This window comes from Lissotriton vulgaris, chromosome 12 (assembly GCF_964263255.1).
Source record: "Lissotriton vulgaris chromosome 12, aLisVul1.2, whole genome shotgun sequence".
Taxonomy (NCBI): Eukaryota; Metazoa; Chordata; class Amphibia; order Caudata; family Salamandridae; genus Lissotriton; species Lissotriton vulgaris.
In genome coordinates, this window is record NC_141700.1 from 675,848,431 (window position 1) to 675,872,091 (window position 23,661).

At 39.7% G+C, this 23,661-nt stretch overlaps 1 protein-coding gene across 1 annotated transcript in view; it reads right to left on the reverse strand.

Annotated features, from left to right (window-relative positions):
* LOC147677983 (dual specificity protein phosphatase 22-A-like) overlaps positions 1-23,661 on the reverse strand; it is a 248,296-nt gene that overhangs the window by 50,036 nt on the left and 174,599 nt on the right. Inside the window, exon 5 of the mRNA XM_086945856.1 lies at positions 19,785-19,859. Within this exon, the coding sequence (XP_086801982.1) occupies positions 19,785-19,859 (75 nt within the window). The remainder of the gene's footprint in view (positions 1-19,784; positions 19,860-23,661) is intronic.

Genomic DNA, 23,661 nt, shown 5'->3' on the forward strand with positions numbered 1-23,661 from the left:
TCACATAGTCTGTACTCTGATGTGGGTATTGGGGAGGTACAGGATGCTAGTGTTCCTCTATCTTTCACCCTCTTGTTTCAACTTATGATGCAGGAAGTTTGGAACTCTATGTTCCTTATAACTCCAGCAGCCCTGACTCTGCACATCTTTCCGAGTTTCCATCTATAACGAACGAGCAGATCATTAAACTTCTTTCTGCCGCCAAATCTGGTTCACCATTGGACCCATGTCCTCCTAAGATTATACTCGCTGCATTTGAGCCAGTAGCCTGCCATTTTACAGAGATTATTTTATTCTTAAAACTGGTATTTTCCCTAAAAAATGGAAAGAGACATCAATTCTACCATTATTAGAAAAAAACAACTTGGACAAAACAGACCCAGGCAATTATCGTCCCATTGCCCGCCTGCCACTACCGGCAAAACTTCTTGAAAAATATATAAACCAATAATTAACTTCATTTATCCTTAGCAATGATATTCTGGATCCATCTCAATATGGTTTCTGAAGTGGACATATCACTGAGCTTGCACTGATCACGACGTCAGAAGAAATCAGGCGCTCTGTAGATAAGGGAGGCATGGCGGCACTGATCCTACTGGATCTTTCGGCAGCGTTCAATACGGTGGATCATAGCCTCCTACTACATTGCCTCCAAGAAACAGGCATTCTGGGTGCTGCCCTATCGCTGTTTAATTCCTTCCTCTCGGACCGGGAACAATTGGTGGAGATGGATGACCTTAGCTCTCAGAGTTTCAATCTTCCATGTGGGGTTCCACATGGATCGTCCTTGAAGCCACCTCTTTTTAATATTTATGTGTCCCCGTGGCCAGGGTCATCAAACCCTATGGATTTGCAATGATGTCATATGCTGATGACACCCAGATTATAGTGTCTATTTCAGATGACTTCCGAAACACATTTGATAACTTCGACACCTGTATGAGACAGGTGAGTAGATGGATGTAAGAGAACTGTCTTAAGTTGAACTCCAAGAAGACAGAAGTTCTTCTTTTTGGCAGAGACATTTCCCTCTGGTATTCAGACTGGTGGCCCATGGAATTAGGCCCTCTCCCCCATTCCAGCCCCAAGGCAAAAACTTCTGGGAGTCATCTTTGACACCACCTTGTCCTTTTCCCACCATGTGAATGCGATTAACTCAGCTAACAGGTCCGGAGGCAAATTTTCCCGTTCATGCCACTGGACCTGCAGAAAACAGTGGTCTCAGCATTAATCCTATTGAGGCTGGACTACTGCAACGGCCTTCTGATTGGAATTAATGAAGCCCTTCTTGTCAAACTGCAGGTTATGCAGAATTCAGCCGCCCGTCTGCTCTATAGATTACCAAAATACTCTTCTACAAAGGCGGCCCTCACAACTCTACACTGGCTTCCAGTGGAAAAAATGATAAATCTTAAGGCACTTGCATTGCCTTTAGGACATTGCACAACCAGGGCCCTGCATATCTGATTGACCGCTTTCGTTGGTACACACCAAGCAGAATACTGCGGTCCTCTTCACTTATGTTGGTGGAGGTCCCCAAATCACGACTATCTAACTGGGGTGGCAAAAGGTTTTTTAAATATCACTGCCAGACTGAGGAATCAGTTGCCATACACAATTAAAAACTCACCTGACCTGATCTCTTTTCAGGAAGGGTCCGAAGACTTGGCTTTTCAAAGCATAACTTCTGTTATATACATATATATATATATTTTTTTTTTAATACTTCAGCACTTTTTTACCTCTTGGATGGCAGGATGTTGGATGACAAGCGCCTAGATGCCTAAGGGTATTAGTTGCGCTATATAAATGAATAAATAAAGGTTCATACTCTTCTCTCTTAAGAAACCCTTTTACTTGGCGTAGCATCAATATCCATTTTGTATCTCGGAGTTTTAAAAAAAAAAAGACAAAAGCACAACATGGCCTCATAATTTGGCACAGTGCTGCATAACTTGCATTTGGTACCCCATGCTTGTAGCATCGAAACGCGTGGATTGTATGCTTTTCATGCTTGATAGACCGAAATAAATTAACTTGTGGAAACTAAAGGGAGTGCGCCCGATATCTTTTCTAACCAAGGGAAGAAGTGTGACGATATATATATATATATATATATATATATATATATATATATATTGTACCCTCATTGTTCTCACTTCGCATTCATGCGTTGTATAAACTAGTATTTTGTTTGTGTTTATGTAACACGTGACTCACTAGAGAGGTGGAGCATCAGTATAAAAAAAAAGTATTTAATGGTCAGCTGACCAGGTGTATGGTGTGTGATCAAGAGCACTAGTTGCTCGAAACGCGTCGCCTGAGAGGTTAAATAAATCTACCATACTGCAGCCTGGGGTCCGTGTCTTCATTTTGCCGAGAAGTTGGAGGTTGTGAAGATTGCGTTTTACATTTAACGGAGGTGTGCTGTCCTCCGTTCACGGTACCCACTCGTCGTTAAGAGGTCTTGCATTACAGCTACTTTGCAGTTTCTATTCCGAGGAGGAAATTTACGAGACCCCCTGGACCGGACAGCGAACCACGAGTGCCGGCGGACGGGACGCACTATCAGCTGGTCGGGTAGGCTGGCTGGGAATGTGTAACGGCCAATAGCAAGTGGCGTTATTCTGGGGAATCCAGGTGACGAGTTCAAGGCATTGTAGTAAGAAGACCGGTATCGGCAAAACGCCAGCGGTGCGCAATAAAATTAAAATCCTCTCACGAGCACCATGTCAGCAAGTCTGGAAAGGGAGCGTGAAGATGCGGCAGAGGCTCTGTTTAGCAACATACAACAGAGCAGCTCAAGCGCTATCACGGTTATCAGCCAGCCCAGTGGTGTGCAGCAGGACGCCAAGCAGCTTCTCAAGACACTTGAAAAGAAAACGAAATCTGAAATCACAAAGTGGTGGGAGCACAAATCGCTCACCAAGTACGTGGAGGCGGGTAGAGTGCCGCGGGGTTTAAGAATAACGTTGGCGCCAAGTTTCGAAGACCCGAACCCCGCAATGCTGAAAGAATGGAGCGAGATGAATCTTGTGGCCTCAATGAATTTGGTTAAAGTTCTCATCAAATACGCTGTAATAGACCGGGACAAGCTGCTGGAAGAAATAAAAGTTTTGCATGAGCAGCTGGACAAAATCACTGATTCCGAGACTAAATTGATGATAACAGCTACGCGCAAGGAAATTAGTGATAGGCTCCATAAACATGAAGAACGTATTAAAATTAGGAAGGTGCACAAATTTGCAAGAGACCTGAAAGACTATGAAACGGGTCAAGTTTATACCTTTTCTCGCAAATTTGATAAAGCAAAACAGTCTAAATTGGCAAACCTGATGAATTCGACTGGTGCACCTACCAGAGCCAGTCCATTGGTGGAGAACATCGAAAATTCCGACGCGGATGCAGTCTCCTTAGCCAGCACGTCAAGTACCTCACTATCTGAAACAGGCAGCATTGATGGTAGACAAGGTGGCAGAATATTGGACCTTGGTGAAGAGATCGATTTTTTAGTGGAGGATCGGCTGCAAACTCTACGTCCAAGACTGCGAAAGAACTACAATGTAAAAAACGGAACGCAAAACGCCATGCCAGAAGGAAAAAACAAAAAGCCACAGCAGCAGCAGCAAAAAAAGAGGAAACAATGGTACATCAAACGGAAATAATGCAAGATTGCACTATAACTAACCTATCAGATGTTGTACTGTCTGCAGCTGAAAAACAACTTAGCTCTTGGATTGAATTACTGTCCTGAGAGCACCTTCAATTACACTAACACTAGAGCGGATGTTTTCCGGTTTATTCGTAAACTTAAATTAAAGAAGTTTTTCTCTTCAAAACCAACGCCTAAAAACAACGAAGGCAGCATTAATCCAGCGGCAAGGTCCATCTGCAACCCCATGACACCAGCGGCTTGCGCGCCAGGCTGTTATTAACTCTTTGTGATTTAGGAGATTGTGGAACCCCATCAACTAATGCCAATGATGGCGAAATCCTGAACACACAACGTGAACTCTACAATGTTGATATTCGCCAGAAGGGAGCCGGTGACAGTCCATTTAAACCGGTAAGCACGTTTTTGCCTGTCATGCCTAAAGATGCGGTAGATATTTATCATGAATGTGTTATTGAAGACCTAAAAAAGCTACACCGCACGTCACAGGCTCAAACCCTTAAACACAATGCCGTATTGAATCAGTATAAAATGTTAATGAACAAGTTAAGTCAAAACCACGAAGTAGTGGTAAACAAATCCGACAAAGGCGGAAATATTGTTTTATGGCAGAGAAAAGACTATATTGTTGAAGCGATGAGACAATTGAATGTTGCCAATTGTTATGTGAGATCGAATGGAATGGCATATAAAAAAGCAAAGGATGAACTTAAAAAGATGCTACTAACATACAAAAGAAACAATTCCATCTCACAAACAGAATTTGACTTTTTGCACGTGGAACATCCTATATTACCTATTTTTTACTTGATTCCTAAAGTGCATAAATAGAAAGTTCCAACACCGGGCCGACCAATAATATCGGCCATCAATAGCATTGGGGAAAACATCTCCTGGTACATTGATTTCTTTCTTCAGGACATTGTTAAAAGCTTACCAGGTTACCTTAAAGACACGGGTGATTTTTTTGAACAAATTGGACTCGATCCAATGGCAGGACAATTGGTGTTTGATGACTCTTGACATCAAGTCTTTATATACCTCTATAGACCATGCTAAGGGTATTGAAGCAATTCGTCAGTACTTGGGGTTAAGATCATGCGAATACTACAGTCACAATAAGATGCTATGTGAATTAATACATTGGTGCTTGCACAATAATTTTTTCATGTTTGCTGAAGAAGTTTGGAAACAAATCAGGGGTGTGGCGATGGGATCATGCTTCTCCCCCAGCTACGCGTGTTTACACGTGGGCTGGTGGGAGGGGCATGGTCTCATCAAAACACCTGGATTTAATCATGTTAAATACTGGATGCGATTTATAGACGACGTGTTCTGTATATGGGAAGGTGATGAACAAAGCGCCTCAAATTTTGTTGATGCTTTGAATCACAATCAGGAAAATCTCTTCTTCACCTCCAACATAAGTAAAGTGCAGGCAGATTTTTTAGACGTACATGTCACCATTGATACTAACAGGGTGACGACATCCCTTTTCCGGAAACCAACGGCCGGGAATAGCATATTGCATGCCAGTAGTAAACATCCTAAACATGTAATTGCCAATGTTCCTTATGGAGAGTTGCTGTGCATAAAAAGAATTAGCAGCACTCCAGAGGTTTTTGAAAATGAGGCTAAAAATACTATTACCAGACTCAAAGCTAGAGGATACGATGATAAAATTTTGGAAAGTGCTCTGAGACGCAGTCGAGAAAGATCTAGGGAGTCTCTGTTGAAATCTGAAGCACAAGAGTCAGAGAGCAATAGCAACACTCCTCGCTTGATTTTATCCTTTAGCAAACAGGAAAGACAAATTAGGTCTATTGTAAAGAAACATAGGCCAATTCTCATGACCGATGGGTTCTTTAGTGACACATTGCCAGCTACACCTACAATAACCTATAAAAAGTCTAGAAGCATGCACAATAGTTTGGTGAAATCAAGTCCTGAGCTAGGTGGTGGCAGCCCCTGGCTCAAACAGAAAGATGTTTTTTACAAATGCTCTTCGTGTAGGGCGTGAAAATTTGGCATCAATACCATGCACTACAATACGCCTTTCAGTCAATTCAGTAAAGCTATTCGAGGGAATTACAATTGCCACAGTGACTTTGCAGTGTATGTTCTGACGTGCACCTGTGGCCTACGGTACATAGGCAGTACCAAACTGCAGGTGCACGTCAGGATTTTACAGCATTTGCGTGCAATAGTCAATAATGACAGTGCATACCCCGTAGCTCACCACTTTAGATCAACTCACAACAATGATCTAAGCAATTTGACATATTTTGGCATTGATGCAGTGGCCCCTCTCAAACGAGGGGGAGACAGAGAAAAATTACTGAGGAAAAAGGAGACTGAATATATAGTTGACCTTGATAGCAAATACCCGAATGGACTTAACACCACAGAAGATTTACATCACTTTTTGTAGTTATTTCATCTGTGTATTCATGTATGTGTGCTTCAGTATTTTGTTATTGGTTGATTAAGCATAAATTTATGTTTTTATTGTTTAGGGACTTCCAGAACTGAATCTTATTAAGAATTGTGAAATCTGATTGGCCCCTGTTGCATCATGGGTGAACAAGTTGTTTTGAGAATTCAACTATTATGAAATTTCCAGCTGAAACAATTTACCCGTTATTGTTATACAACCAGACGTAACTTTGTAAATATTGTTCGAAAATAATGTTTTCTAAATTTCTTTCTTCTCTTTTTTCTGATTAATTCAAGGTATATTCACATTTTTTTATTTTATTAGGAAATTTTGAGCACCAATTGGTTAGGGTAATTAGTAGTACGTGGGCAACCAGGGCACATTAAGCACTTCATGATTGACAGCAATAAGATTGCATTTATCGTATACATTGATTGAAACTGTTTATATATGTTTTAATCTTAGACCTGGTATAGTTCTATGCATATTGAGGCCAAATATTAAATTTTCGGCATTTTTGTATATAGGTATATTATATGTAATTAGTGTAAATAGGTCTATATTTATCTGTATATACATTGTTTCATTCGATCTGATTTACAAATTTGCAACAGTTATGAAATTTCATTTCCAGGGTATTTTATCTCGCATTGTATATGATTTAAGGAGATTATGCATTCATGCAGCAATATTGTTTTTGTGCCCTCATTGTTCTCACTTCGCATTCATGCATTGTATAAACTAGTATTTTGTTTGTGTTTATGTAACACGTGACTCACTAGAGAGGTGGAGCATCACTATCAAAAAAAAGTATTTAATGGTCAGCTGACCAGGTGTATGGTGTGTGATCAAGAGCACTAGTTGCTCGAATCGCGTCACCTGAGAGGTTAAATAAATCTACCATACTACAGCCTGGGGTCTGTGTCTTCATTTCGCCGAGAAGTTGGAGGTTGTGAAGATTGCGTTATATATATATATATATATATATATATATATATATATATATATCCTACTTGCGGTTGGCAGTAGGTAGTTATAGTTAGGAATTTTTTCAATGCAAAATCTCAAAATTCTATTTGGAATAACTTTGGCGCCGGTTGACGAATCTGCCTGAAAATTTCCTCAAATTTGCCTCGCGGAGCTCCGGTGTCCTTCCTTGAAAGTTTTGGGGGGATTCGTCAAGCGGGGGCTGAGATAAAAGGGGGCTCCCAAAACGTGTTTACCCCATGTTAATTTCCATAGGACGGTCAACCTCACTTTTAGCCCGAACGGCTGAATGGATTTCCACCAAACTTGGCAAAATTGTAGGGACTGGTAGCCTGATGTGCCTTTGCTATGTCTCAAGATATGTGCTCCAGTGGTTTTTCAGTAATTTATGTTCAAAAAAATATATATATCTATGGCAGCGCCCCGGTACGCACGGGGAGCGCACCGGGCGCTCCATGTGACGTGCGCACGGAAAGCTGATTGGCTCTCGGGTGTCTGTAAACATTCCAAACAGTCCGGAGCGGCCGCCATCTTGTGTCTCGGTAAAATCGAGACACAAGAGGTGGCAAAAACAAAGGGGGTAATGACCATAAGGGGGCAGAGTAGACCTCCCTGACCCCCTAGGTTTGATGTGGGGGCTATAAAAGGGCCCGCGGGGCAAAAAAAAAAAAAAAAAAAAAAAAAAAAAAAAAAAATCGATTTTCGCGGGGGGAGCGTACCATGGGGAAAAAAGAATGACAGACTTTAAAAAAACATGAAGCCTTTTTTTTATAAATTGGAGGTAGTTCTAAAAAGAACTGTTTTTTTATTCTTTTTGTTGTTTTATATTTTTTAATTGTTTATTTGAATTTTTTTTACTTTTTTTGGCTTTTATGAACAGTTTTATATTTTTTTGTATCAGTGATGTCATGAGTGATGTCACTGACCATGTCATGAGTGATGTAATATGTGACGTCATCAGCGGTGCATTCCAGGCGCGCAAGTTATAGTGAGTCCAACTAACTATAACGTGGGAATTTCAATGGTTTTATGTCAGTAAAATTTCCAACTAACTATAACTGGTGTGAAACCTATGGTTTTTTCAGTGAATGTATATATGTGTATATATATGAGACCTAACTGAGGAAGGCCGAGTGCCGAAAGCGCGTTTTTGTGAGAATAAATCTTTGTGATACCTACCTTGGAGTGCTGCATCCTATTTCCCGTGGGATTGCGGGGAGGGACCTTCGAGTATATATATATATATATATATATATATATATATATATATATATATATATATATATATATATATATATATATATATATATATATATATATATATATATATATATATATATATATATATATATACACACACCACGAACTAGACTTGAAGGGGTATCAGAGCGCTTTACATGAGCACCAGTTGGGTTACAAACGGACACATTCATTTTTGTTAGGCCCAGGGAGATTAATGGGCACATGCATTAAAGTATGCATTTGCGATTCCTAAATTGCGAATTTTATGAAATCGCAATTTAGGAATCACAAATGCTTATGCATGTAGCTTATGCATTGCGAATCGCAAATAAGGAATGGCTTCCCAATCATTCCTATGGGCCCAGAGGCCCATTGGAATCACTGGAAATTGCATGTGCAATTCGTGAGTACCAAATAGGCACTCACAAATTGCGCATGAAATTTCAAAAGTGCAAGGGTGCCAAAAGGCCGCCCTGATGTACCCCCGAAATTGGCATGTGTGCATATGTGGCGCACACACATGCCCTAAGGGCATGTAAGTGCACCACATGGCACTTTGAGAAATGCACTTTTGTACATTTTTCAAAGGAATCGCAAATTACCACCCCCTTGAAAATCTCTGTAATTTGCGATTCCTTAATGCAAAGTAGTAATCTCAGATTGCTTCTTGCATTGCATTTGAGGGGTCGCAAATTGAGATTACCTAAATGCATTCGCAATTTAGGCAAACACAAAATTTGCGATTACCTAAATTGAAAAATTGCATTTGGGTTGATACAAAAATACCGGTCGCAAAGGGGCAGATTCTGAGAATCTGCCCCTTTGCGACCGGTATTTACAATGATGCATGTGCCCCTAAACGATTTGCCCAGAATCACAGGATGTTGAGCGTCCCTGCCGAGACTCAAAACTGATTCCCCAGCTCTGAGGCCTACCACTCTAGCTGTTAGGCCACATCCTCTCCCATTTCATTGTTACCTGTCATGTAAGAGCCTTGGGAACATGTGCATAGTCTTTTTTCCATGTCTGACAGAGACTGGAAACACAGGACTAGAATTGTTGTCTCAATAAGGTATTTATTAAAGTGCACCAAACACAATAGATACTTTGTTTAAAGTGCTGCTTTTAGCCCTCCCTGTGTTCCCCTGAAGCATTGTGAAGGCACAAAATATCTAATCAAATATTTTAGTTGAGCAGTGATTTCATATTCTTATCACACGAGTGGCCATGCCACAGAAGGAGTATAAAGATCCACAGGTGTTTAGGAGTTGCAGAATTTCATGCTGGTTAAGGAGACCTTACTATCCTCCTTTAAAAAACCCTCTAAACAAAATACAGTTGAGGAGATATGGAAATAATTTGAAACCTACATATCAGTGGAATGTAGCACGTTGTGGTTAGCTACACAACCATAACAGTACTCCTCTCAGAAGTCAAATGGTTGGTATTTTAGGACATGGAGCACACAAATATGAGTATGACATCATATTGTGGTAAGTACATCAGGAGTACCTTTACATTGAAGTATGTTACATCAGGAGTGCCATTACTTTTCACATTTTTTTCTTAATCTAATTTTAGAAATGCATTTTAATTTTAGTTGTTAAATACTAAACTAACAATAATATTTTTAATGAAGATTTTAATGCTTTTAAATTAATTAAATTCATCTTTTAAACGCAATATCATTTTAAACTATGCTTCACTAAACCCAAGAACCCCTTAATAACCCTTGCACTACCCATACCTTAACTCTAAAAAACATTATCTATCCATAGCCACTACCATCCCTTAAGGCAAAATGTCTGACTATCCCCTATTCTCTACCCATCCCCAAGCCCAAAGATCTCCTTATTAACACTATAAATTGCCCATCCTTGAATCCTAAAAAATCCTTCCCATCTCTAAAAACTATATCCATAAACCCTAAACTCTTTAAAATCCCTAAACATCCATCCCTGAATCCTATGAACTCCTACTACCCCTAAACACAAACCATTGTTGAACCCTAAAATCTCCTAACTAAATAGTACCCATCCCTGAAACTTAAAAACTTTATAATAATTGTATTCAATAGTCATACCTGAATTGTAAAAGCTCCTCACTTTCCCAAAACACTATCCCAAAATCTTAAAAACTCCTTACAATCACAAAAAAGTATAAAACTTAAAGTCATACACTTCATATCTTAGTGTATAATACATTCATAATCTATTATTGCCTTTTTTTATTTCTTTATGGACTAATTATCTTGTAATTATATATTTATTTAAAAATACAATATCGTTTACATAATAATGTATTTTTCATTTAAAATACTATTACAAATTAAAGAAGGAGAACCTTAGCATGTGTATGTGTATATGTGTATGTATATATTTTTTCCACTTACAACAATAATAAAGTAACTCGCCTCCAAAATAAAGACCTATGAAGATCAGTGATGTGAAGACTCCTAATGCATAGACTCCTGATGTAACCCCTGTGATGTAATGGCTCCCAGTATAGAGACAGTGATGTAAAGGAAAGAAACCAAGCACATAGGCATGACCTGCGCTGCAAACCACATTTGCCACATTAACAGGGTATTGCTTTTGCTCAGACCCTTTGAGTGCACAATTGCACATAAGCACCCATTGCCATGCCTTGTGTTCCCTATGCAGGCTGCACTGGTCATGGCCATGGCCTTTGATATAACAAATAGAGGATGTGGATATTCATTTATGTAAAGCGATCAGTTTCTGGCTTTTAGACATGTTATGCATGCAATACATGCTGGAGCACTGGGTTTATAGAGTATAAAATGTAATTGGTGATGTCAAATTTGAGGTCATCAAAAAAGGATCAACTATGGCATTTGTGATTTCATCTTGGAAGGCACTCTAATAAACTTTTGTGGGTAAGCAAATGATATTAATCAAAAGGAAAATAGCACTCCTAATCAATTATCTTCCAAATACAAATAAACTGCTAACATTTTTCTCTACAACAATTTTAAATAATGTATTTATGATAAAAGAAAAAGCGCTCATCATTGAATTAATACTTTCCAGTGCTTTTAAACATCGCTCACAGTTCATAGACCATAAGCCCTTAATCATGTTTCTGATCAATCTAATTGTGCCTGCCTTATAGCAACCAACATGGGTTTCGCGGCTGGAAAACAGCTTTCCCTGAGATGAAAAGGTAACAACCAAAAACACAAAAAATGTAACTAAAAGAACCAATTTTTAAGGACCATACATGACAAATATAAAGATTCATAACATATTTAATCGAAACTAACAATTTGCAGCTCTTTATTTCACACCGGCATGTACACAACATACACATTTTCCCTCTTTCATGATTCTTATGGGTATTTTACCATTTACATCATTATTATACAAATCTTTGCACTCGCTAAGAGTTCCAACTTAAATATATCAGAGTAATAACAATCTGTATTATATTCATTCACAATAATGCAATTTAATGTGCATCTACAACTAAGAGAATAAAGGTCAGTATATCAAGCCAAAATCTGTGGCACTTAAAGCTTTGGATGCATTGTGTGGGTTTTACAGATTTTTTTTTTTTATTCCATTTCAGAAAAACAGAGGACCAAATTGGTGATTTTGAACAAATTATACTTGTTATTTTGATGTTAACGCAATCTGGATAATAAGATTGCAAGTGAAAGAAAGTTCATCACAGGATGTGAATGAGCAACTAGTTCTTTACAGATCAATATGTAAGCGATGAGAAGTGGTTAGGAGTGTCCAGATAAAGTGCTGGCAATAAACAGATGATTGTCAGTTACAGCTGTACCACAGACAATTGAGGTTCAATTTCTCGTAATCAGTTTGCCATTAAGAGCATCATAGAGACAACTTGATGTTTGGATTAAAATTATCTTAATATATTTAAAGCTTAGTCAATGGTGAGGGACGTCAAATTTTAATATATGAAAATGAAATAATTAAGGCAAGGGTTACCTGTAGAATTTGGAATCATATGCAACCATTATGTCTGAGAGATATGGGTGGAAATGCATTATTCATTTTAAGTGTAACCAAACGCAAAAGGGCAAAGATACTTTAAATTAGGCAATAAAGTAATTGACGCAGACTGGTTTATTATATCCCTTTTCAAAAGATTATTTTATCATGAGGGTTTAAAGTACATAAAGTTCAACTAAAGCCTAATTTCTCTTTTTAAAGATTATATTATCTCTAATGTTCAAAATTCATGGCTGAACTCCTAATGATTACAACAATTTAAATAATAACAATGTAAAGGGTAAAGTACCCAAATAAATCATGAGAGTGAAAAATGTGTATATTTCATGCATATGAGTCCGAATAATAAGTGGTTGCAAATTATTACACTAGATTAAATATATTGTGGAATGTTTATATTCGTCATATATGGTTCTTAAAAATCAGTTCTTTTAAATAAGGTTTCTTTCGTGCCTTTGATTGATTCCCTTAAAGCCCTGAGGAACCAGTTTGCCAGCTGTGAAACACAAGTTGGCTGTACCAAACAAAAAACAGAAAAATGCTGCAAAGTATATCCAATTGGATTGTTTAAAACACGATTATGGGCTCATGCCTTATTGCCTAGGCGTGATGTTTAAAGTGTGTTATTATACATAGGTAACAAAGCACTGGAACGTTTTTATGAATTCAATGGAAAGAACGTTTCCTTTTGTTATGAATAAATGAAATAAAAGTGGTTTATTGAAAACTATAATCAAATAGTCTCTATGTGGATGCTAATTATTTTAAAATGCTATTTCCTTTTGATTAATATTAACGTTTGCTTCCCCACGTAAGTTAGAGTGTTTAGCTCCATGAGTTGAAGCTATCCAGGACCCATGCTATCAGTGGATATCCATTGGGAGGGCAGACTATGTTTGTATAGCTAACCATATGGGCAAATTCCGTGTGTTTTAAGTGTTTGATTAGAACTATATTGAGGTTCCGTGAATTCTGAACCTGGGTCATAAAGGTCGTGGTTCTGTTACGATTTTGGTAACAGCGGACCGTAAACAGTGAGCTCAGCAAGCATGAGTGTTTTCATCATGTTACACCAATGGATTCACTGTGTATTTGACGATTTCGTTCTTGAAACACTTGGATTCCATTTTGTACATAGCAGCCATTTTGTAGTTGCCCTCAGATAGGCTGATGACTTTAGCCGACTGCTGGATGACCTGAGTGAACTGACCCTGTTGCCTGAAGCTGACCTTTTTAGACCAGTTTCTTGCCTAGTAGCTGATCAAGATTAAGGATCAGAGCACAGGAGATTGTAAAGTTTGGTATGCACATACACACCCCTTATCCTACCTCATCTGTTTCTGTTCCCTCTTTTTATGACCTGTTTACTATATGGGCTGTGGTGTTCTATTATGGGTTTGTCCAGCATTGTGTAAGAAGGAATGTTGGGTTTTTTGCATGCTTGCATAAGCTAGGACTACCCCTTACTTTTGTGCTGAGTCATGTAACCCTAAAACATATAAAAGGCCACTGTCCTCTGTATTCCTCAGACTACCTCATTCAGTTACTACGGTTTCTGTGTGACGTGGCCTCACTTAATTAAGTTCAATAAAGATGTCTTTTTCATATTTCAGCTTCTGTGCCAAGCTCTTTATTGATATTAGTAAGACTCCTGAGAATGAAAATTTTGGATTTCCTCAATATCTTGAATGGAAGCTAAATTTGTGAGCGTTTTTTTGTTCTTTTTTTTTTAAAGATGGCAAGAGAACTTGGTAAAAGAACTTTATATCCCTCACCCAAAGGTTGTCCATGGACGCCTTACATGCTGTAACGATTCACTTCCTTTGCTGCCCCAAGACCATATCCTGTAAGCACAAGTTGCAGCCTTCAACAATGTCCTACAAGATGCACCAGAACCTTCTGTAGCTAAATGCCATGTGCAGTGCTCACTACCCCCACCTCCAGCATGGTCCGCTGAAACATCATACAGGAGCTGTACACAAACAGTACCCCTGCCAGTATCAACATGACGTGAATTTAGGTAATGCACTCCAGGAACCAGATAAAAGGTGTGACTTTGAGCCTTCATCACTGTGCTCTGTAGTCACGAAGCACTACTTGTGGGCAGGCCAAGGATTCAATGGGTACACACACAGCCGTAGACGGCCAAGCAAATAGTCTTATACTCTTAGGTCAAGATCAGTGTTTAGCACTTCTGTCCTCTGTACTCGACATTGGCCATGCTCTACTGTACTGTACTGTATACAATGCCATGCAATTGCGTGCGCTTGGCATGATGGAACTATATCGATGCCCACAATACAAGTGTACAGAGAAGTGACTTCCGCAATGATCTGCATTCAGATCTCATGTTCCCTAAATGTTCCCTTTATACCTGCTAATCCAAAACGAGGTCCAATGACCTCAAGAATGACTTTGAGACACTCTTAGTATAAAAGGGTGGCCTAAAAGGGACATGAACCTGTCAGTGAGTTATGCAAATATTTTGCAAAAAGGGACCTCTTCAAGCCTCTGAGCTGTAGTCTGGTGCTCAAAAGAGAATCTGTGCTGAACCAGGCCCCACGAAGCATTCAAAAATGTGTTTTTTTGAGGCCCGCAGACCTCAAAAAGGCAGCTCTATGTGCCTAATCAGATTTCAAGCTCAAGCTCAAAACTGGGTTCTTGAACTGCCTACACATCAAATCCATTTGACCTGGTTTGTAGTGTTCTTTTTTAAAACACTGGTCGCAAAATCAAATCAACGCTGCAACTTCCAGTAAACGTTTAGTTCAATGGTTTTTATGTCTTGGCTATTAGATAGTGCAAGCTCTGCGGTTGGAAAATATCTGTAGTCCGTTTACCAAGACATTACAGTGGATTTATTTACAGCTCTCCCATTACTTACTCATTTGCTTGCTTCTTATTAGATGTCCTTCCTTGTCCTTGTGCCTGGCCCTCCCCTGGAGCACAGAGTCTTTACCATCCTTCGGCTTTGTTGACTTGTATCCTTCCACAGCTTGCAGATAGGGAACTACTTTTTTGAGCACTCTCTTCCTTGTGTGTTTCCCCCCTCTGCCCGATATCCGCTCCCTGTGCTCGGTGCTACTGTCTCCCTTCTGTTGCAAGCCCTTCTCAGACTGTGTTGTTCATTTCTCTCTTTTGTGGTTTTCTACTCCCCCCACCACCCACTCAAATTGCCGCTGGGCCCTCCACCTTCAAACACACTTTTAAGCGATTTCTATTTTTTTATTTTTTATTTACGGATCCATTTCAGATCAGTAAATTAAAAACGAAATATGATGCTTGCGTCATTTTGTAGGCCTACTTTTGCATCATCATGCACGAGTACGCCAACAAAATGATGCAGCCGCAGCATGGAAACCTTTTTTGTGTTTTTGCTTTTTGTTTTGGCCTTGCTGCACAGTTTCTCGCTGATGCTCTACAGAAAAAGAACCCACAGCCATTTAAATGGGAAATGGAAGTTTTGGGTCTCCCAATAACCTTTGATCCCATCAACCAGTCTGCTGTTAAGAATGAACATTGAATGTTTTCTATTTTGACTGACAGTGTCAGTATTGTGGATGGTGTAATAAAATCACTGAATAAAGCTGAAGTTATATTCTAGTTAAGAGAACAAATGCAAAGCAAAGAAATTCACAAGCTCTAGTTAGCTAAGAAACCATGCTTTCTTTTATCCAATGTAACAAACTGCATCAGACACGACTTCACAAATAAAATCGATTACATAATGGATGGCCTTACAAAATACTTGCTCCCCTACAGTTTGTGTTTTGAATGCAGTTCTATTCTGGCACTCTATCGTTCTAACTAGCACCAACTGTCCCAGTTGTAAATGTTGCCATTATCTACATACACCGTGGCACACAATAGAAGTCACATGGCAACATATTGAAGTATTTGTTTGTTACATTGTTCTTGCCCCAGACAGCGTTTGGATCTGTGTTGAACCTATGATTGCAGAAGAGAGGCTTTTTGATTCGGAAGAAGTAGACTTCGAACATAAAGTCTCATGTTGCAAGTATCCTCCGTGTGGCCTTTTCTAAACTGTAGTGTCATATAGGTATCCCTCGAATAGGAGTGCCATCACTTTGTAAAGATGTTGGGTGGTCACATGAGATTATTGGGGCCTGGAGAGCCCCTCTGTACTGTTTCTAAGGCTTTCTCAAAACTTTGCATCTGGTAAAGTGTAGTTACCCAAATACTGAGAAGAATCTTAACAAGCCCAAAAACGCACACAATAGATGTTTTTTAAAAGTGCTCCAAGAGAAAGGAGACACACATCTGTTATGCTAGCAGGACATACCTTTTCACCCAAAGGTGTAGAAGACTCAAATTAGTTGTGCTAGCAGAATATATACCCTCACGCAGAGGTATAGGAGACTCAAATCTGTTGTGCTAGCAGGATATACCCGGTCTCCCAAAGGTATAGAAGACTCAAATTAGTTGTGCTAGCAGGATATATACCCTCGCACAGAGGTATCGTTGACTCAAATCTGTTGTGCTAGCAAGATATACCCTGTCACCCAGAGGTATAGGAGACTCAAATCAGTTGTGCTAGCAGGATATATATACCCTCACCCAGGGGTATAGGAGACTCAAATCTGTTGTGCTATCAGGATATACCCGGTCACCCAGAGGTATGGAAGACGGAAATCTGTTTTGCTAGCAGGATATACCCTGTCACCCAGAGGTATAGGAGACTCAAATCTGTTGTGCTAGCAGGATATACCCGGTCACCCAAAGGTATAGGAGACTCAAATCTGTTGTGCTAGCAGGATATACCCGGTCACCCAGAGGTATAGGAGACTCAGATCTGTTATGCTAGCAGGATATATAATCTCGCACCCAGAGGTACACTTACTGACTATCAGAAATACCCACTCGACCGATCCAGAAGCGCATCACAGTGAGCGATCCTTCTGAGAAGGTGCACAAGACCAGGAGAATCAAGAGCGGATGCATAGTCATACCGCTCCCCTAGGTGAACTCCACTAGTAAAACTGCAATTTTACTGTGCAGGTGCCAACCGCTGCCTCATAGAGCACTCCTCGTTCTTGTTTTGCATATTTTCTAATATAGGACAAGTACAGCAGCTATTTTCAGTTGTCTAAATAAACAATGCATTTATTTTCTCTCATTGATGTGCAACATATTTCACCTTGCAAAAAAAAAAAAAAAGACATTTATTTGATTAGGGCCCAAATGGCGAGGCCTCTGAAATAGAAACACTTCTAATCTTTGTAAAGTACGTAATACAATTCTACATTACCAATTTAGTTTCATTAGAAATGTGTTTTTTCATACAGTGTTGTTACTTTATGTATTAGCTCATTTAAGCTACCTTTGAAGTCTAATGTTCTTTACAGCTATACTTTGTGGTGTAAGACCATCTTTCTGCATTGCCTTCTACTAAAGTAATTTCCTATTTCAAGCTGTAAATTCTTATCTGTAACTCTTGAAGTCTAAGGATTAGGATTTTCTTCGTGGTTGTCATCTAGCCCCAAGATTCATTTCTACTATTCTTAGAATTACTATTTCAGTTGTAGTTGGAATTGGTGTCAGTTGTAAACAAAGTCTGTACATGTTTGATTTACTAACTGTGCAAGAAGAGTCCTCATTGTTGACGTAGCACAGTTCTGAACCTTTTAAAGGGTAGTTTGGCACTTTTGGGCAAACATTATTTCGGAGGAAAGATCGCTACATCTCTTTTTTGTATTACCTTTAAGCTGCACTGGACAAAACTGCAAGAACAAGGCGCAGTGTACCATAAAAAATAATTGTTTTATTTTGTGCTGGTATAGTCAGCACTTGTGACTACTTAGCTGCCATTAACGAAAATTGTTTCGTGTAGTGTAGTTGAATCTGGTTCAGAGAAAGTTTGAGTATATTTTAGTTGATTTATCTCACTTAGTGGTATTACACCAAACCTTATAGAGTTGTTGCATTTAGAGAGATTTGAAAATAAATGCGGATTTGAATTTATACATGATCGAATTATCGGTCAGTGATTGTTGCAGATGTCGAAGAGCTGCATTCGTTCTGGACTGGGGCATAGTTGCAGACAGGGAGACTGAAGCATTCCCGGTTGAACGATTCCTCCCTCAAACTCTGCTGATTCTTCCCTCTAAAGGGCCAAGTGAGACTGTGTTGTGAAGGTCACCATCAATGTGTCCAGGCTTTGCAGCTTCTAGCTAGAAGGTCCATACTTATTATGGCAAAGTGAAATATTAATTTTCAGGGTGCTAAGTGCTCATGAATGTAATGAGAGGTCTGCCACCTCTGCCTCTTTATAAGATTTCTGGTGTTGACTTGGAACCATGATGATAGTGAAACTCTATGTGACACCGATACCTCCTGTTCGTGACATTGTGCATCAGATAATTCGCTAACAACTGGACACAATTCTCCGGATGATGCTTACAGACTTCGACAACTAATTCCAGAGGAGGCCCCAGAACTGGACACAAAACTCCAGGTGCGACCTCCAGAACCGACACAAAATTCTATGCAATACCTCCAGATTGCAATGTTTTACTTAAGAGGATTCAATCAGGACTTCACACAATACTCAGTGTGATGTTTCTAGTTCTGGACAGAACATTGCAGAGGAGGCCAACAGTACTGGACACAGCGCTCAGGGCGAGGCCTTCAGAATTGATACAAAACTCTACACAATACCTCCAGACCTGAACGTTACACTTCAGAGTGTTGCCTCATAACTTAAGACAATACTGCATGTGATGCTTTTAGTTGAGGATACAACCATCTTGGGGATGCCCAGAGCACTGGACACAGCGGTTCGGGTTAGATCCCCCCCAGAACAGAATGCTGTATTCCAGATGAAGCCTCCTCACCTGAACCCAATATGAGCCCTCCAGAATTCACAACATGGCATCAGAGAGGACTCCATAAACAAACAAACAAAACATATAAACATAGAACAGATAAAGGCAAATGTTCTGATCCTGTAACAATGTTTAAATCCTAAAGAATGCGGTCTACATGCTTTTGTAAGCTCCAGTTATTAGCACACTATCAGAACCCTAACTGAGATTAGTCTGAATTACTTTTGAACAATCTCACTCGCTCAGGCACCTCACATTCTGTATGGATGAGTAAAAACAAATTATTAAACAATGAGGTGCTGTACATTGCAAGTGGTAACAGCATGGGCTGCAAGTGTTATATTTACAAAGCAGAACAGGCCTTGCACTTCACGTTTCACTATACATGTCCTTCATATTTTTAGATCTTGTGGCCAGAAATTCTGGAAACATTTGGCAATGGTATTGCACCAGCAGCAAATGTTTGTAGTTTACATTTATTATCACTTTCACATGTCCTCAAAAAAAATCTCAACTTTGCCATTAAGAAATTGAAAAGACAAAATGTGATCTATCTTCTCAAACAATACATAAATAGAGTTAAAAAAACCACTGACCAGTGAATGAGGCATCCCCCACCACGAAGACGGCAGTCGTGAATGAACTTGATGCATTTCTTAAAATGTTGTATCCTATGAGGAGGGAAACCTGACATTATTCATTTGTCTGGTTTATTTTACGATAACACCTTACCTGGAGTTTTGTGAAATTCAACAAATTTCTATCGGTTTGATAATTTTAATGAATCAAAGCTTTAACAGGCATGCACAAGCACTTCACCTATATTGTGAACTTCTTTATTTTTTTTTACATTTTGAACACATGTTGGTGAAGTTTCTTGTAAGAGATTTGTTTGTAGGAAAAAATTTACCACAGACACTGCTTTTGCGGGAATTTATTCTAAAGCGGAGCTGTGCAAAAGTAATACATTTCAAAACATTTTACTTCAAGAATTAACATTTTAAATCCCCCATATTGTTTTTTAGCAAAAGGAAATTCATTTTGCTCTGGTGAACAAACCAAACTTAATTTTAGATTAATTTTCAGACAAGATGTTCAAAATTTCAACACAATTCTGACTTTAGTTTTAGAGTTTGATAGCAATGACCCACATGATCTGTATCAATGTTTCCACAATCAATAAAAAACAGAGCCAATAAGTGTAAGTCTAGTTTGGAAAAAGGTTTTTTTTTGTATTATTTTTTTTACTTTTACTGAAAGATCATTATTTGACTTAATTTTCGCGAAGACAGGACTGGTAGATGGGGCAGGGAACAGCATCTCTGCGTATGTAATGAAAAATTACAATCAAATGAGGGTTAAAAGCTCCAATTTACAGAAATATAAAAACAGTGCGTTTGTTTAATCAATTATCCAAATATCAAGACACAAAATACATAACTTACATGAGTTGCTGTTCCTATTACTTTCTCTGCTGTGGAGTGACAAGCACACAAAAAATAGTGGGTGCACAGGATTATAAAACGCTGATAATTCACCAAGTGTATTACCCAATGCATCTTTCGGCAAAAATAGATGCCTACTATAGACCCTACTCACAATTGCATTTTGGAGAATGTAAAGTAATATTCCATAGTATTTTACAATTTTGAGAATGTAAAGTAATATTCTCTAGTACGTTAACTAAATTCCCATGCCTTAATGAATTCGGCCCAAAACATCTAAAATTGGAAGGAATAAAAATTAAGTATTCAGGGAATGGATATATACAATTAGTACACATAGAAAGAACTGTGCCTTTTTGCAAATAGGGAGTTGGATCTTTTTTGGGGCCAATTCACAAAGACATGAGTGTACTCCTATAGTATTAGCTTCCATCCTCATGAATGAATTTGTGAATAGGCCCCCAATATGTCTACATTTATGTGTCAGAAAAGGGGGTGGTGATGAACAGAGTGTCTGAATTAAGCAGACCACTCTTACCCAGTCCAAAGATCAGGGCTTTATCCATCACCGTTTTTTAGCTCACTGCACCATCCCAGCTCAGAACTTGGCTATATGCAAATTAGTCTGACCCTGGCCCAGTGCATCATGGGAACAGGGCAGACCAAACTACCAAGCCAATTCTTATACTGGGAAGGAAACAAGCTTCCGGGGATCGGTTTCTGGCATTTCAGCCGTCTTCGGCCCGGCTTGCTTGAATCCTGATGGTGCAATGAGCTGGGGACTCACATCTGAGTATACCCTTCCACGCTTATGGTGGACAAAAATGATTCAGAAAAGGGGGTGGTGATGAACAGAGTGTCTGAATTAAGCAGACCACTCTTACCCAGTCCAAAGATTAGGGCTTTATCCATCACCGTTTTTTAGCTCACTGCACCATCCCAGCTCAGAACTTAGCTATATGCAAATTAGTCTGACCCTGGCCCAGTGCATCATGGGAACAGGGCAGACCAAACTACCAAGCCATCTTATACTGGGAAGGAAACAAGCTACCGGGGACCGGTTTCTGGCATTTCAGCCGTCTTCGGCCCGGCTTGCTTGAATCTGATGGTGCAATGAGCTAGGGACTCACATCTGAGTATACCCTTCCACGCTTATGGTGGACAAAAATGATTCAGAAAAGGGGGTGGTGATGAACAGTGTGTCTGAATTAAGCAGACCACTCTTACCCAGTCCAAAGATCAGGGCTTTATCCATCACCGTTTTTTAGCTCACTGCACCATCCCAGCTCAGAACTTGGCTATATGCAAATTAGTCTGACCCTGGCCCAGTGCATCATGGGAACAGGGCAGACCAAACTACCAAGCCAATTCTTATACTGGGAAGGAAACAAGCTACCGGGGACCGGTTTCTGGCATTTCAGCCGTCTTCGGCCCGGCTTGCTTGAATCCTGATGGTGCAATGAGCTAGGGACTCACATCTGAGTATACCCTTCCACGCTTATGGTGGACAAAAATGATTCAGAAAAGGGGGTGTCAGTCCGTATATTCATAAGAAAGGAAATTCATTATATAATAAAATGTGAATTTCATATAAATTACTGGTGACAAATGTCCTATTGTAGCAAATTGGGATATTAGTTGAGTGGCTGCACAAGTAATAGGTCCACAATTGCCCTTACTGGGAACCAAGCAAACCATTGTAGCTCTTGACTCTTTCAAAGAAGCGAGGCAGAGAAGTCCAAGGCCTACTCAGGTTATGAGGTGTGGGCTAGTAATCGCCATTCGCTGGCACGCAATAATAACACTCAATAAATGATTGTCAAGTCAGTACTTTTTCTTTAGAAAAAGAAGTACATCTATTATAAACACACTGCTAAATACCATGCATTCATTTACAAATGAATAGATTGGTAGACGAATAATGCCACAGATGACATTATATAATCACCTTTAACCCGCTTAAAGGGGTCATGCAAACATATCAGCTAAGTCTATTGGCTTGGTCAAAAGTTCAAGATAAACAAACCACATGTAAAAGACATCACTGAGTGCATAAATGCAATTATCAATAATAATGATGATAATCAGGTGTAAATACACTTATTACTGTTAATAAAGGATATTCACCGTAATGCGACATAATTGTCAGCATAATTATCTCAATAAAACATTTAAAATGAGCAAAACACGGGTCTCAATTTTTTAACCTTTCAACCATGAAACCTGCGACCATAAAACCAGCCCCCTAGAGGGCATCCTATTTTGACTGCATTATATACAACCATAGACTCAGCAGCTAGAGGACATCTGTCAACATAAAGTAAGCCCTTCGATGCACTCCCAGCTGAGAAGCATAAGCTCCAGCCATGGGAATGCTTTAAAATAATAGTGAACATTCTATACGGGTCCTGCATTCCTGACCTCCGTAGACATAGGGGCAGTACTTTAAAAAAAACTGTTGACTAATGAAAAAGCAGGATAGGGCATTATGAGGAGATTCCATAACAGCAGGTCTCCATCTGTGCCATGAGCCCTCATGTCTTTAATGTCTGTGTTCATCTTGGTCCTGGGGGTGCCCGGTCCCACCTTAACACTCCTGCTTGCCTACTTCATTGGGGACAGCTCAAGGGCCCCACTCCTGGCTGCCCCGTCAGCTCCCTCATGACCCGCACCTCCCAGAGCATCCAAATGAACCAGCAGCACTTCTCTCCTTGTCCTGTCTTGTAGGCAGGGCGCATTCTTCTGCAGTGGCCACCCTGCTCCATCCAGACATGGGCACAGGTGCAAAGCCACTGGCATTGGGGGGGGGATGTGACGGTACTCCCCTATTCTTCTTTTGCTTCAAGGGATGGTGTCCCAGGCCCCCCTTTGAGTGGAAATAGTCTAAGGGATGGGATCCTTGGGCCACCCAAGAGTCCGGGGGGCATGCACGCCCCGTCTGACAAAATCAAATAATTCCTGCACCAACCCCGGGCACTGGCCCATTATTTGGAGAGACAGCAGAGCACATGCGCTCCATTGTCCGAGA